This window comes from Ranitomeya variabilis, chromosome 2 (assembly GCF_051348905.1).
Source record: "Ranitomeya variabilis isolate aRanVar5 chromosome 2, aRanVar5.hap1, whole genome shotgun sequence".
Classification (NCBI taxonomy): domain Eukaryota; kingdom Metazoa; phylum Chordata; class Amphibia; order Anura; family Dendrobatidae; genus Ranitomeya; species Ranitomeya variabilis.
In genome coordinates, this window is record NC_135233.1 from 883021693 (window position 1) to 883036627 (window position 14935).

At 42.9% G+C, this 14935-nt stretch overlaps 1 protein-coding gene across 2 annotated transcripts in view; it reads right to left on the minus strand.

The window, feature by feature from the left end:
* ACAP2 (ArfGAP with coiled-coil, ankyrin repeat and PH domains 2) overlaps positions 1 to 14935 on the minus strand; it is a 136145-nt gene that overhangs the window by 19788 nt on the left and 101422 nt on the right. For both annotated transcript variants that reach the window (XM_077290367.1, XM_077290366.1), the window contains 3 exons: positions 7112 to 7204; positions 4356 to 4561; positions 3563 to 3672 (listed from right to left, as the gene is read on the minus strand). In XM_077290367.1, coding sequence (XP_077146482.1) covers positions 3563 to 3672; positions 4356 to 4561; positions 7112 to 7204 — 409 coding nt within the window. The remainder of the gene's footprint in view (positions 1 to 3562; positions 3673 to 4355; positions 4562 to 7111; positions 7205 to 14935) is intronic.

A 14935-nucleotide genomic window follows, 5' to 3' on the forward strand; every position in this document is an offset into this window, starting at 1 on the left:
CATTGAGGAAACAGCATTTTGATAGATGACTTTATCGTTTCCATTTTGAATGCCTGAACCTCTAAGTAGTTGTTTAGACTTTTCAGATTTATGATGGTTCTGAAAGACCCGTCTGGTTTTCTTCTCAGAAATAGAGGGGAATAGTATCCTTGTCCTCTTTCTTGAGGGGGGACCTCCAGGAGAACTCTCTTTTCTACTAACCCGATGACTTCTCTTTCTAGTGCCAGCTGCTCTTCTGCCGAAGACCTTGTAGATGTCATCGTAAAAGAGGGACGAGGGTATCTCTTGAATGTTAACCTCAGTCCTGATTCTATAATGTTCAGTATCCATTGACTGGAGGTAATCTTTTTCCAGGCTGGGAGAAAGCGAGACAGCCTCCCTCCCACCTGGGGCGAACCTTCATTGCGGAGGTTTCTTGTTATCATTGGGGTTTTTATTAAAGATAAACCCCTTGTTTTTGTTCCTCTTATCCTCCCATTTCCCCTGGCCTCTCCCCGGGTTCTTTCGGAAAAACCTCTTGCTCCGAAAGGGCTTCCGGTAAGAGGGGAGGCCCAAGGGAGGAAAGGACTTTTTCTTGTCCCCAGCTTTTTCTAAAATGTCATCTAAAGTGGAACCAAACAAGAATTCTCCTTCACAGGGGATGGTACACAGTCTTGTCTTAGTTTGGAGATCGCCTGGCCAGTTCTTAAGCCAGAGGGCGCGCCTGGCCGCATTAGCCAGTGCTGCTGACCTAGCGGCTAGTCTGATTGAGTCGGCCGAGGCGTCAGCCAGGAAAGCCGCGGCTCCCCTCATTACTGGTAAAGTATTCAGTATTGAGTCTCGGGAAGTCTTCCCTTTTAATTGACCCTCTAGTTGGTTTAGCCAAATCATTAGGGAGCGAGATGTACACGCCGCTGCTACTGCAGGTTTTAAGCCCCCCCCTGCTGCCTCCCAAGAGCCTTTGAGGAAGGCGTCCGCCTTCTTGTCCATAGGGTCTTTTAGTACCCCCATGTCTTCAAACGGGAGTGCGAATTTTTTTGATGCTTTGGCTATAGCCACATCTAATTTGGGGGCTTTTTCCCAAAAGGAGCAGGATTCATCCTCAAAAGGGTATTTCCTTTTGGGAGTTAAGAGAGACTTTTTCATGGGCTTTTTCCATTCTTTTTTGATTAAAGCCGCAATTGCATCATTAAGTGGAAAAACTCTCCTCTTTTTTTGTTCTAGGCCCCCGAACATGATGTCCTGTACCGATTTTTTGGGGTGGGAGTCTACTAACCCCATAGTACTTCTCACCGCCTTTATGAGGCCATCGGTGTCCTCTAGTGGGAAACAGTTGTGCCCCCCCGAGGAAGAAGTGGATGATGCAGATGAGGAGGAGGAGGAGTCGGAGGATACTGAGCTCGCACTGTCGCTGTCAGATTTTGAGACCGGAGATGGAGACCTATCCTTGGTCTTTCTCCGTTTTTTCCCCTTTTTTAGGGATCTAAGGGTGTCTTCTACTTGCTCTTTAACCAGGTTTTTTAAGTCGGTTGCAAACCCTGGCAGACTTTCAGATACTGTCTGCTGTATGCAAGTGTTACACAGCGTCTTCTCCCAGGCAGGTGGAAGATCTTCTCTACAGATGGCACAAATTTTATGCTTTGTTTTGCCTACGCTCTTCCTCCCCTAAAAGAGACAAATAATAACCTTACTGTCTCTGACTTTCACGAAGATCCACTTACCACCTCCAGGACCCATAAATACCGATTGGGGATTCTCCGCCTCTGGCTTTTTCCCCGACGCCGTACTGGACCCCTTACTGCGTTGGGACCTCTGGCGTTCGTTGCTGGTGTCCTGGCGCTGCTGTCGCCTTTTTTGCTGCTGCTGCTGCTGCTGTGGCGCTGCTATAGGTGGAGATGATTCTGGCAAGGGAGATGCCGGGTCGCTCATATTGCTGCTGGTCTGCGGTTACTGCTTTGACAACACTCTGGTGTAGTTGCAAGTAGCTTTTTTTGAGGCTTCTGCTGATATATTGCGGAGCCGCTAGGAGGAAGTAACTTTCCTCATTTAAAGCCTTCGCGCCGCTTTTTTTTTTTTTTTTTTTTTTTTTTACATCCGCGCCTGCGCAGTAGCGCCCAGCCGATGGCCGACGTCGGCGCCTGCGCAGTAGCGCCCGGCTGATGGCTAGGAGCGCCGAACGCCGGCGCCTGCGCAGTCGGGCTTAAGCGGCGCCTGCGCAGAAGCCGTACGAGCGCCTCGCCGGCGCCTCGCGAGACCAGCTTAATCCCGGGCATGCGCCGAACTAGCAAGATGGCGCCGGGAGTGCATATATGGCGCTGCTGACCGGCGCCTCTGGTCCTATGCAGCCCCTACTGCGCGGTTCTGCACGCCCGATGGCGGTGCAGTGTGCAGACTGACGCATGTTTTTTGGGGAGGGCCGCGCCGCACCTCCCGCAACCACAGAGGGACCCCCCTGGATGTTGCCTGCTGCATCTTACCTGGGGAGGTGACCGCAAACTCCTTGTCACCTCCCCCGCACACCCTAGAGGCCCACTAGCCCTTCGCGGTGGCGCTTCGGGTCACCACCTTAGCCGAGGCAGAGGGACCCCAGCTGCCTGAACCGGACTAGATGGCCCCGGAATTCCCACGTCGATCTGGTAAGTCCATAGGTCTCCCATCAAGGACAGGAAACCAACTGATGCGGGAGAGTGGTACCGCCTTTTTTATCCGTAGGTTTCCTGTCCTTGGTGGGCGGATCCCCTCTCTCCGTGGTGCCGTCATGGGCGATCAGAGAAAAAAAGGTTGGCCATGCACACACACCTATATATATACACACACACAGACACACACACACACACACTTTTCAAGAGTGTCAAATACTTTGCACAAATTACAAGGGCACAATTAAGTCACCCGGAGGAGGACCGTGGTGCATTTTCACAGAAATGTTGCTCTAACTTTTGCTATGGACATTCACAAGTTTAAAATTAATTTCCTTCACATAGTATTAGCAATAGCTGCCCTAAATAGCATTTCAATATACATTACTATATGACTTTTGTGAATTTGGTGATACTCAATAGATTTGTTGTTTTTTTTTTTTTTTTAAATGGAAGAGGGGGTAATTTTATTTGTTATTATTTTCTGTGTTTTTCTATTTGTTTTCCTTTTTCGCTTTTTTTTTTTAATTAGCCCCATAGAGCGCTTGTATTCAGAACAATATGCTGCAATAATTCTGCATGGTGGCGCATTGTACATTTTAGCTACCTTCTATGAAACCCTCCTTAGCACGGTGCATGTAATGAGACCCCTCATGTGATGAACATGTCGGGAATGGGTTAAATCCTAAATTTATATACCAATAATTCTACAGTAACTAAATTCAGAATTTACAGTGACGTTCTGATAGACGGGAGATAATATTTAATTAAATGTCCTGGTGAGTATGAGTGGGGAGGATGACATTTTTGTGGACATGCACGCCAAGAGGAAGTCCCATTTAAACAGGGTTCATTTCTTACTAGGGTACAATATTGGGCAATTTCAATTAAAACCATGAAACATTGCACACAGGAGACCCCAAAGATGCAGCTCTGATCCTCACCCTGTGTGACCAAGCACAGTTGCATGATGTAATGGTCCCCTTCCTTTGACATCCCGATGGTTAACATTGGCCCCATTTTGGAGAAGAAACTCGCAGGTCACTAGAGAGCCCTAAGAAGACATTTTATGAGAATATATAAGAGAAAAATTTTAAAGGGAATCTGTCAGGAAGATATCACCCCCCACCCCCCCAAACTATTTATATGGGCATGTAGCAGCTTCAAATACAAGTCGAGCAAAACTTTACATGGCTGGTATGTTCCTGTTACTGAGAAATCAGCATTTGAAATGATATGCAATCAAAGCTGAAGGACTATGGTAAAAATCTGAAAGACTCAGTCACTCCAGCTCTATTTCTTGCCCAGTGCTGCCTACTCCTGCTTGACTGATGGCTCCTTTGCCTGTATAAGGCTGTCAGTTAAGCAGAAGGTGGTGCTGGGTGGTGAATAGAGCTGGAGTGACAGAGGCTTCACATCTACAACCAACAGCTTTTCATTTGCATATCAATCAATAACAAGGAACGGACAGGCCATATAAAAGGTATTTCTGATATTTCTTTGCACTTGTAACTTTGAAAAAGCTACATGTAAATATAAATTGTTTGGTGGAGGGGGAAAAAATCCAGCTGAGATTGAAGTCAACATAAAATACTTATTTACATAATGAAAACAAAAAAATGAAAGAAAAGGGAAAGCCATATTAGTGCGATGTGGTGGTTAAAAAAATGAAAAGCATTGTAATATCATTCCACTCTAAGCAGAGCCAAGCGTGTAAACTATAATCTCTATATTTACCCCATGTACGGCCTTTATTAGAGGTGTAGCATTGCTTTCTTTTTTGTTAACCCAGTTGACTTCTGCTCCATGAGCCAAAGCCTCAGACATTGCAGGAAGGTTTTGCTGAAAAGCTGCATGATACAGCTGCAGCCCAGGGATTTCTTTAGTGCTTGGAGTGTCTGGAAACACAGTAGAATCCCTCTTTTCATGTTTCTTTTCCATCTCTGGAATATGAGAAAAGGAAGCACTGTCTTTACAAAAAAATACAGTCTAGTTTATAATTTACTGCTTTTTACTGTGTAAAAGATAAACTAAGCCTCCAATCACATGTGGTTCACTAACAGTAATATTTTTTATATAATAATTAGTGATGAGCGAATGTCCTCGGATAAGGCATTATCCAACCATGCTCATGTGCTAAGAGTGTCTTTAGTGTTCTTGAAAAATATGTAAATATGTTGAGTCCGACAGCCGCAACATATACAGGGATTGCCAAACAAACAGGCGCGAGACATTCACTCATCATTAATAATATATATATATATATATATATATATATATATATATACATACATACACATATATACACATACATACACGCACTGCTCTCAAAAAAAATTAAGGGCACACTTAACCCCTTTCTGACCTCGGACGGGATAGTACATCCGAGGTCAGAAGCCCCTCTTTGATGCGGGCTCCGGCGGTGAGCCCGCATCGAAGCCGGGACGTGTCAGCTGTTTTGAATAGCTGACATGTGCCCGCAGATCACGATTCTGCCCGCGCCTATTAACTAGTTAAATGCCGCTGTCAAACGCAGACAGCGGCATTTAACTACCGCATCCGGCCGGGCGGCTGGAAATGACGTCATCGCCGACCCCGTCACATGATCGGAGGTCGGCGATGCTTCAGTATTGTAACCATAGAGGTTCCTGAGACCTCTATGGTTACAGATCCCCGGCAGCTGTGAGTGCCACCCTGTGGTCGGCGCTCACAGCACACCTGATTTTCTGCTACATAGCAGCGAACAGTAGATCGCTGCTATGTAGCAGAGGCGATCGTGTTGTGCCTGCTTCTAGCCTCCCATGGAAAATAAAAAAAAAAAGTAAAAAAAAATGTGAAAAAAATAAAAAAAAATATAAAAGTTTAAATCACCCCCCTTTCGCCCCAATCAAAATAAATCAATAAAAAAAAAATCAAACCTACACATATTTGGTATCGCCGTGTTCAGAATCGCCCGATCTATCAATAAAAAAAAGCATTAACCTGATCGCTAAACAGCGTAGCGAGAAAAAAATTCGAAACGCCAGAATTACGTTTTTTTGGTCGCCGCGACATTGCATTAAAATGCAATAACGGGCGATCAAAAGAACGTATCTGCTCCAAAATGCTATCATTAAAAATGCCAGCTCGGGACACAAAAAATAAGCCCTCAACCGACCCCAGATCATGAAAAATGGAGATGCTACGAGTATCGGAAAATGGCGCAATTTTTTTTTTTTTTTTTCTTTTAGCAAAGTTTGGAATTTTTTTTCACCACTTAGGTAAAAAATAACCTAGTCATGTTAGGTGTCTATGAACTCGTAGTGACCTGGAGAATCATAATGGCAGGTCAGTTTTAGCATTTAGTGAACCTAGCAAAAAAGCCAAACAAAAAACAAGTGTGGGACTGCACTTTTTTTGCAATTTCACTGCACTTGGAATTTTTTTCCCGTTTTCTAGTACACGACATGCTAAAACCAATGATGTCGTTCAAAAGTACAACTCGTCCCGCAAAAAATAAGCCCTCACATGGCCAAATTGACGGAAAAATAAAAAAGTTATGGCTCTGGGAAGGAGGGGAGTGAAAAACGAACACGGAAAAACGAAAAATCCCAAGGTCATGAAGGGGTTAAACAACAGAATATAACTCCAAGTGTATCAAACTTCTGTGAAATCAAACTGTCCACTTAGGAAGCAACACTGTTTGACAATCAATTTCACATGCTGTTGTGCAAATGGAATAGACAACAGATGGAAATTATTGGCAATTATCAAGACACACTCAATAAAGGAGTGGTTCTGCAGGTGGGGACCACAGACCACATCTCAGTACCAATGCTTTCTGGCTGATGTTTTGGTCACTTTTGAATGTTGGTTGTGCTTTCACATTTGTGGTAGCATGAGACGGATTCTACAACCCATACAAGTGACTCAGGTAGTGAAGCTCATCCAGGATGGCACATCAATGCGAACTGTGGCAAGGTGATTTGCTGTGTGTCAGCGTAGTGTCCTGGTGTACTGGCCTGTCTCCTGGTAGCGCCTCCAGCCTCTGGACACTACGCTGACAGACACAGCAAACCTTCTTGCCACAGCTCGCATTGATGTGCCATTCTGGATGAGCTGCACTACCTGAGCCACTTGTGTGGGTTGTAGAGTCCGTTTCATGCTACCTCGAGTGTGAAAGCACAACCAACATTCAAAAGTGACCAAAACATCAGCCAGAAAGCATTGGTACGGAGATGTGGTCTGTGGTCCCCACCTGCAGAACCACTCCTTTATTGAGGGTGTCTTGATAATTGCCAATAATTTCCATCTGTTCTTTATTCCATTTGCACAACAGCATGTGAAATTGATTGTCAAACAGTGTTACTTCATAAGTGGACAGTTTGATTTCACAGAAGTTTGATTTACTTGGAGTTATATTTTGTTTAAGTGTTCCTTATATTTTTTTGAGCAGTGTGTATATATATGTGTGTGTGTGTGTGTGTGTGTATAAAGCACAGAGTGACACTAACCTGCATCGTATAAACTGTTGGAAGACCCTGCAGATGATAGGAGCTCCCGACTGCCATCAGCACTAAACTGTATTCCGCTGTCATTGCTTTTCACTAAAAATACAAATGATATGGGTTATCAATTAAGATCAAAAGCAGTAACAATTAATACAAACTCTTTAGGATTTTGTAAACCCCATTCATATAGTAAAAGCAAGTCATTCAGTCATTCATGAAGTAAATGATATAAGCAGACAAAATTGTAAGCCATCTGGTTAGTTTAACTTGTTAACCGGATTCTATGGGAACCTAACAGATTCTAGCTGCCATCAGTGTAGGCCAGTTCATTGGAATTTTTCTGCTTCCCTTTTTCTTTTTTTACTTTATACCAATACATTTTGGATAAGACGTCGGACATCTGCACTTTACTTGGATCTCCTTTGCTTGTTACCGACACAAGACTTTGTCTGTGCAATGTCCATAATTGGAAGCTCGCGGTTTTAGATTTGCTGCCTAGGGCAAACTGAAGATATATTTTCTTTTCTATACTACCGGTTCTCTCCCTATATACTCATACTGGAGAGACCTGTCAGCCAATTATGGTTTTAAACGATATGCCGTAGCGTTTCAGAGTAAAACATACACAGCTGCAAAAACTCAGCCATTGTATGAACCAAGTTGGACATGCTTCGGGCAGCATGGACTTACTGTCAGGTCTTTTAAAGGGAATCTGTCAGTAGGATTAACCCTCCCAAACCATCTATATTGGCATGTAGGTTACAGGAAGCTGAATAAATTGACACGCTGATATGTGTGATCTGATGTTTTATACCAGCGAAATCCATGTTTTTATTCTATGTAAATGAGCTGTACCAGGCAATCAAGCCAGATGCTGATCTACAGGAGAACCTGCCTCCAGGGCTTTTTTTTCTTTAACCCCTTCACCCCAAAGCCTGTTTTCACCTAAGTGACACGGCCAATTTTTAGAATTCTGACCACTGTCACTTTATGAGGTCATAACTCTAAAACGCTTCAACGGATCCTGGTGATTCTGACATTGTTTTCTCGTGACATATTGTACTTCATGATAGTGGTAAAACTTCTTCGATATGACTTGCATTTATTTGTGAAAAAAACAAAAATTTGTCGAAAATTATGAAAATTTAGCAATTTTCAAACTTTTAGTTTTTATGCCCTTAAATTAGAGAGTTATATCTCATAATATAGTTAATAAACAACATTTCCCACATGTCTGCTTTACATCAGCACAATTTTGGAAACATAATTTTTTTTTTGTTAGGGAGTTATAAGGGTTAAAAGTTGACCAGCGATTTCTCATTTTTGCAACAAAATTTGCAAAACCATTTTTTTTATGGACCACCTCACACTTGAAGTGACTTTGAGGGGTCTATATGACAGAAAATGCCCAAAAGTGACACCATTCTAAAAACTGCACCCCTCAAGGTACTCAAAACCATATTCAAAAAGTTTATTAACCCTTCAGGTGCTTCACAGGAATTTTTGGAATGTTTAAAAAAAATTGAACATTCAACTTTTTTTTCACAAAATTTTTACTTCAGATCCAATTTGTTTTATTTTACCAAGGGTAACAGGAGAAATTGGACCAAAAAAGTCGTTGTACAATTTGTCCTGAGTACGCCGATACCCCACATGTTGGGGTAAATCATTGATTGGGCACATGGCAGAGCTCGGAAGGGAAGGAGCGCCATTTGACTTTTCAATGCAAGATTTGCTGGAATTGAGATCGGAACCCATGTCGCAATTGGAGAGCCCCTGATGTGCCTAAACAGTGGAAACCCCCACAAGTGACACCATTTTGGAAAGTAGACCCTCTAAGGAACTAATCTAGATGTGTGGTGAGCACTTTGAACCTCCAAGTGCTTCACAGAAGTTTATAATGTAGAGCCGTAAAAAAAAAATTCATATTAATTTTCACAAAAAATGATCTTTTTGCCCCAAATTTTTTATTTTCCCAAGGGTAACAGGATAAATTGGACCCCAAAAGTTGTTGTGCAATTTGTCCGGAGTACGCTGAAATTTCATATATGGGGATAAACCACTGTTTGGGCGCATGGCAGAGCTCGGAAGGGAAGGAGCGCCATTTGACTTTTCAATGCAAAATTGGCTGGAATTGAGATCGGAACCCATGTCGTGTTTGGAGAGCCCCTGACGTGCCTAAACAGTGGAAACCCCCACAAGTGACACCATTTTGGAAAGTAGACCCTCTAAGGAACTAATCTAGATGTGTGGTGAGCACTTTGAACCTCCAAGTGCTTCACAGAAGTTTATAATGTAGAGCCGTAAAAAAAAATTCATATTAATTTTCACAAAAAATGATCTTTTTGCCCCAAATTTTTTATTTTCCCAAGGGTAACAGGATAAATTGGACCCCAAAAGTTGTTGTGCAATTTGTCCTGAGTACGCTGATATTTCATATATGGGGATAAACCACTGTTTGGGCGCATGGCAGAGCTCGGAAGGGAAGGAGCGCCATTTGACTTTTCAATGCAAAATTGGCTGGAATTGAGATCGGAACCTATGTCGTGTTTGGAGAGCCCCTGACGTGCCTAAACAGTGGAAACCCCCACAAGTGACACCATTTTGGAAAGTAGACCCCCTAAGGAACTTATCTAGAGGTGTGGTGAGCACTTTTAACCCCCAATTGTTTCACTAAAGTTTAGAATGTAGCGCTGTGAAAATTAAAAAAATCTTTTTTTCTTTCCACAAAATGATGTTTAAGCCCGCAATTTTTTTTTTCCCAAGGGTAACAGGAGAAATTGGACCACAAAAGTTATTGTCCAATTTGTCCTGAGTACGCTGATACCCCACACATTGGAGGAAACCACTGTTTGGGCGCACGGCAGAGCTCGGAAGGGAAGGAGCGCCGTTTGAAATGCAGACTTAGATGGATTGGTCTGCAGGTGTCATGTTGCATTTGCAGAGCCCCTGATGTACCTAAACAGTAGAAACCCCCCACAAGTGACCCTATATTGGAAACTAGACCCCCCGAGGAACTTATCTAGATGTGTTGTGAGAACTTTGAACCAACTAGTGTTTCACTACAGTTTATCACGCAGAGCCGCGAAAATAAAAAATATTTTTTTTTCCACGAAAATGATATTTTAGCCCCCACGTTTTTATTTTCCCAAGGGTAACAGGAGAAATTGGACAACAAAAGTTGTTGTCCAATTTGTCCTGAATACGCTGATACCCCATATATGGGGGAAACCACTGTTTGGGCGCACAGGAGAACTCGGAAGGGAAGGAGCACTGTTTTAGTTTTTCAAAGCAGAATTGGCTGGAATTGAGATCGGACGCCATGTCGCGTTTGGAGAGCCCCTGATGTGCCTAAACAGTGAAAACTCCCCAATTCTAACTGAAACCCTAACCCTAACCCCAACCCTAGCCCTAACCCTAGTCCTAACCCTAGCGCTACTTTCACACTAGCGTTTTTTTGCATACGTCGCAATGCGTCGTTTTGGCGAAAAAACGCATCCTGCAAAGTCATCTGCAGGATGCGTTTTTTCCCCATAGACTAACATTAGCGACGCATTGCGACGTATTGACACACGTCGCAACCGTCGTGCGACGGTTGCGTCGTGTTGTGGCGGACCGCCGGCAGCAAAAAACGTTACATATAACGTTTTTTGTGCCGACGGTCCACCATTTCCGACCGCGCATGCGCGGCTGGAACTCCGCCCCCACCTCCCCGCACCTCACAATGGGGCAGCGGATGCGTGGAAAAACAGCATCCGCTGCCCCCGTTGTGCGGCGCTTGCACAGCATGCGTCGGTACGTCGGGCCGACGCAGCGAGACGGCCCCGTACCGATGCTAGTGTGAAAGTAGCCTAACGGGAAAATGGAAATATATTTTTTAAAATTTTATTATTTTTCCCTAACTAAGGGGGTGATGAAGGGGGATTTGATTTACTTTTATAGCGTTTTTTAGCGGATTTTTATGGTTGGCAGCCATCACACACTAAAAGACGCTTTTTATTGCAAAAAATAGTTTTTGCATCACCACATTTTGAGAGCTATAATTTTTCCATATTTTGGTCCACAGAGTCATGTGAGATCTTGTTTTTTTGCGGGACGAGTTGACGTTTTTATTGGTACCATTTTCGGGCACGTGACATTTTTTGATCGCTTTTTATTCCGATTTTTGGGAGGCGGAATGAACAAAAATCAGCAATTCCTGAAATTCTTTTAGGGGGGGCGTTTATACCGTTCCGCGTTTGGTAAAAAGGATAAAGCAGTTTTATTCTTCGGGTCAGTACGATTACAGCGATACCTCATTTATGTAATTTTTTTATGTTTTGGCGCTTTTACACAAAAACTATTTTATTATAAAAAAATAATTGTTTTTGCATCGCTTTATTCTGAGAGCTATAACTTTTTTATTTTTCTGCTGATGATGCTGTATGGCGGCTTTTTTTTTGCGGGACAAGATGACGTTTTCAGCGGTACCATGGTTATTTATATCCGTCTTTTTGATCGCGTGTTATTCCACTTTTTGTTTGGCGGTATGAGAATAAAGCGTTGTTTTTTGCTTTTTTTTTTTTTTACGGTGTTCACTGAAGGGGTTAACTAGTGATATAGTTTTATAGGTGGGGTCGTTACGGACGCAGCGATACCAAATATGCATACTTTTATTGTGTGATTTTTTTTTATTTAGATGAAGAAATGTATTTATGGGAATATTTTTTTTTTTTTTCTTTATTTAGGAATTTTTTTTTTATTTTTTTTTTTACACGTGGAAATTTTTTTTTAAACTTTTTTACTTTGTCCCAGGGGGGGACATCACAGATCGGTGATCTGACAGTGTGCACAGCACTCTGTCAGATCACCGATCTTAGAGGCACGTTACAGAGGCTTGCCGGCGCCTGTTATTAGGAACTCTCAGCAGGCGCCGGCAAGCTAGGTCATCTCATGACCCGGAAGGAGTCCCGCGGCCATCTTGGATCCGGAGACTCCTTCCAGGTCACCGGAGCAGCGCGATCTCATCGCGCTGCTCCGGTGGGAGACCGCAGGGAGCCCCCGTCCCTGCGCGATCCCCCTCTATGCCGCGGTCACTATTGACAGCGGCATCAGAGGGGTTAAATGCCAGCGATCGGCGATAGCGCCGATCGTGGGCATTGCTGCGGGGTGTCAGCTGTCATATACAGCTGACACCCGCACCCGATCACCGCGGCGCTCAGCGCGAGACCGCGGTGATCGATGCGCCGTACTAGTACTGCGGCTGGCACTAATGCAGTGCCGGCAGCGCCGTACTAGTATGGCGCATGTCACGAAGGGGTTAAATAAAAGGGGGCGTTACCAATGTGAGACATGTAAGTTACACAGAACAGTAGAACTGAACTTTGTCTTGCAAACATTTTTTGCTTCTCTCAGAGCTCTGCTTGCAACAATATTACAACCCTATCTACCTGGAAGCTGGAGGCTGGAGCTGAGAGGAACCTGCAGATGTGTCAGTTATAATCACACACAGCTCTGCACGAAACTCAGGAGAGCAGAGAGCGGCCATTACACATCACACTGGTAACTCCCTTTCATGTAAAATAAGCTCTGGAGGCAGATTCTCATGCAGATCAGTGTCCCATCCATGGCCTGGAACAGCTCATTAAAAAGACACAAATGGATGTTTTTCTTAATATCGGACATGAAATCGGAATAAACCTTTCCTATTTTAGGTAAATTGAAATTACCATAACTATTATTATTTACCAAATGCCAGACTAATGATAGAGAGAGAGAGAGAAAGAGAGAATGTTTTAAGGCATTTTTATTACTTACTGCAAAGTCAAAAGTTTACATACACTAAGATTACTATGCCTTTAAACAATTCTGAAAGACGTTATGCAGGATAGTTTGTGGATTTAGTCCGTACTGCCACAATAATACAGATTCAAATGTAATGAAAAACTCTGGTGGTTTATTCAACGCATTTCAAGGTCTATCTGGTCCCTTCATCAGGAAAATACCACAGACACCTTTAAACAATTCTGGACTGCCCATATGAGGATGTCAAGTTTGGAAGCTTCTGGTTTTTGGAAACATCTGAGTTAATTAGAGCAAAAAGGCAGAAGCTTGGGATTCCTACGAATACCATCCCAACTGGGAAACACGGGGGAAACATCATGTTGGGGGTTGTTTTGCTGAAGGAGGGACTGGTGCACTTAACAAAATAGATGGCATCATGAGAAAAGATTATGTGGCAATACTGAAGCAACATCTCAAGATATCAGCAAGGAAGCTTGGGTGTAAATGGGTCTTCCAAATGGGCAATGACCAGAGGCATACTGCCAAAATGGTAACAAAGAGGCTTAAGGATAACAAAGTCAATATTTTTGAAGTGGCCATCACAAAGCCCTGATCTCATTTCTACTGAAAATTTATGAGCAAAGCTGAAAAGGCAGGTGCGAGCAAGGCGACCTACAAACCTGGATCAGTTACACCTCTTTTGTCAGGATGAATGGGCCCAAAATTCGATCAACTATTGTGTGAAGCTTGTGGAAGGATCTCCCAGAAGTTTGACCCAAGTCATTCAGTTTAAGGGTATTGGTACCAAATATTAATAAAATGTATGTAAACTTTTGACTTTCCAGTAAGTAATAAAAATGCCTTAAAACATTTTCTCTCTCATTATTCTGGCAAATAATAATTCTGGTAATCCTAACTGACCTAAATGGGAAAAGGTTTATTCTGATTTCATGTCAGACATTGAGAAAAACATCCAAACACTACAGTTCAAAAGTTTAGGGTCACTTAGAAATGTCCTTATTTTTGAAAGAAAAGCACAGTTTTTTCCAATGAAGCTAACAATAAATGATTCAGAAATACACTCTATACATTGTTAATTTGGTAAATGACTATTCTAGCTGCAAACGTCTGGTTTGTAATGCAATATGGTCATAGGTGTATAGCGGCCCATTTCCAACAACCATAACTCCAGTGTTCTTAAGGTACTTTGTGTTTGCTAACTGTGTAAGAAGGCTAATAGATAGTTAGAATACCCTTGAAAACCCTTGTGCAAGTATGTTAGCACAGCTGAAAACAGTTTGGCTGATTAGAGAACCTATAAACCTGACCTTCCTTTGAGCTAGTTGAGAATCTGGAGCATTATATTTGTTGGTTCCATTAAACTCTCAAAATGGCCAGAAAAAAAGAAGTTTCATGTCAAACTCGACAGTCTATTCTTGTTCTTAGAAATGAAGGCTATTCCATGCGAGAAATTGACAAGAAACTGAAAATTCCCTACAACGGTGTGTACAACTCCCTTCTGAGGAGAGAACAAACAGGCTCTAACCAGAGTAGAAAGAGAAGTGGGAGGCCCCGCTGCACAACTGAGCAACAAGACAAGTACATTAGAGTCTGTAGTTTGAGAAATCGATGCCTCACAGATCCTTAATTGGCAATTTAATTAACTAGTACACGCAAAATGCCAGTGTCAACGTCTACAGTGAAGAGGCGACTCCGGGATGCTGGCCTTCAGGGCAGAGCGGCAAAGAAAAAGCCATATCTGAGACTGGCTAATAAAAGGAAAAGATTAATATGGGCAAAAGGACACAGACATTGGACAGAGGAAGATTGGAAAAAAGTGTTATGGACAGATGAATCCAAGTATGAGGTGTTTGGATCACACAGAACATTTGTGAGATGCAGAACAACTGAAAAGATGCTGGAAGAGTGCCTGACACCATCTGTCAAGCATGGTGGAGGTAATGTGATGGTCTGGGGTTGCTTTGGTGCTGGTAAAGTGGTAGATTTGTACATGGTAAAAGGGATTTTGAGTAAGGAAAGTTATCACTCCATTTTGCAACGCCA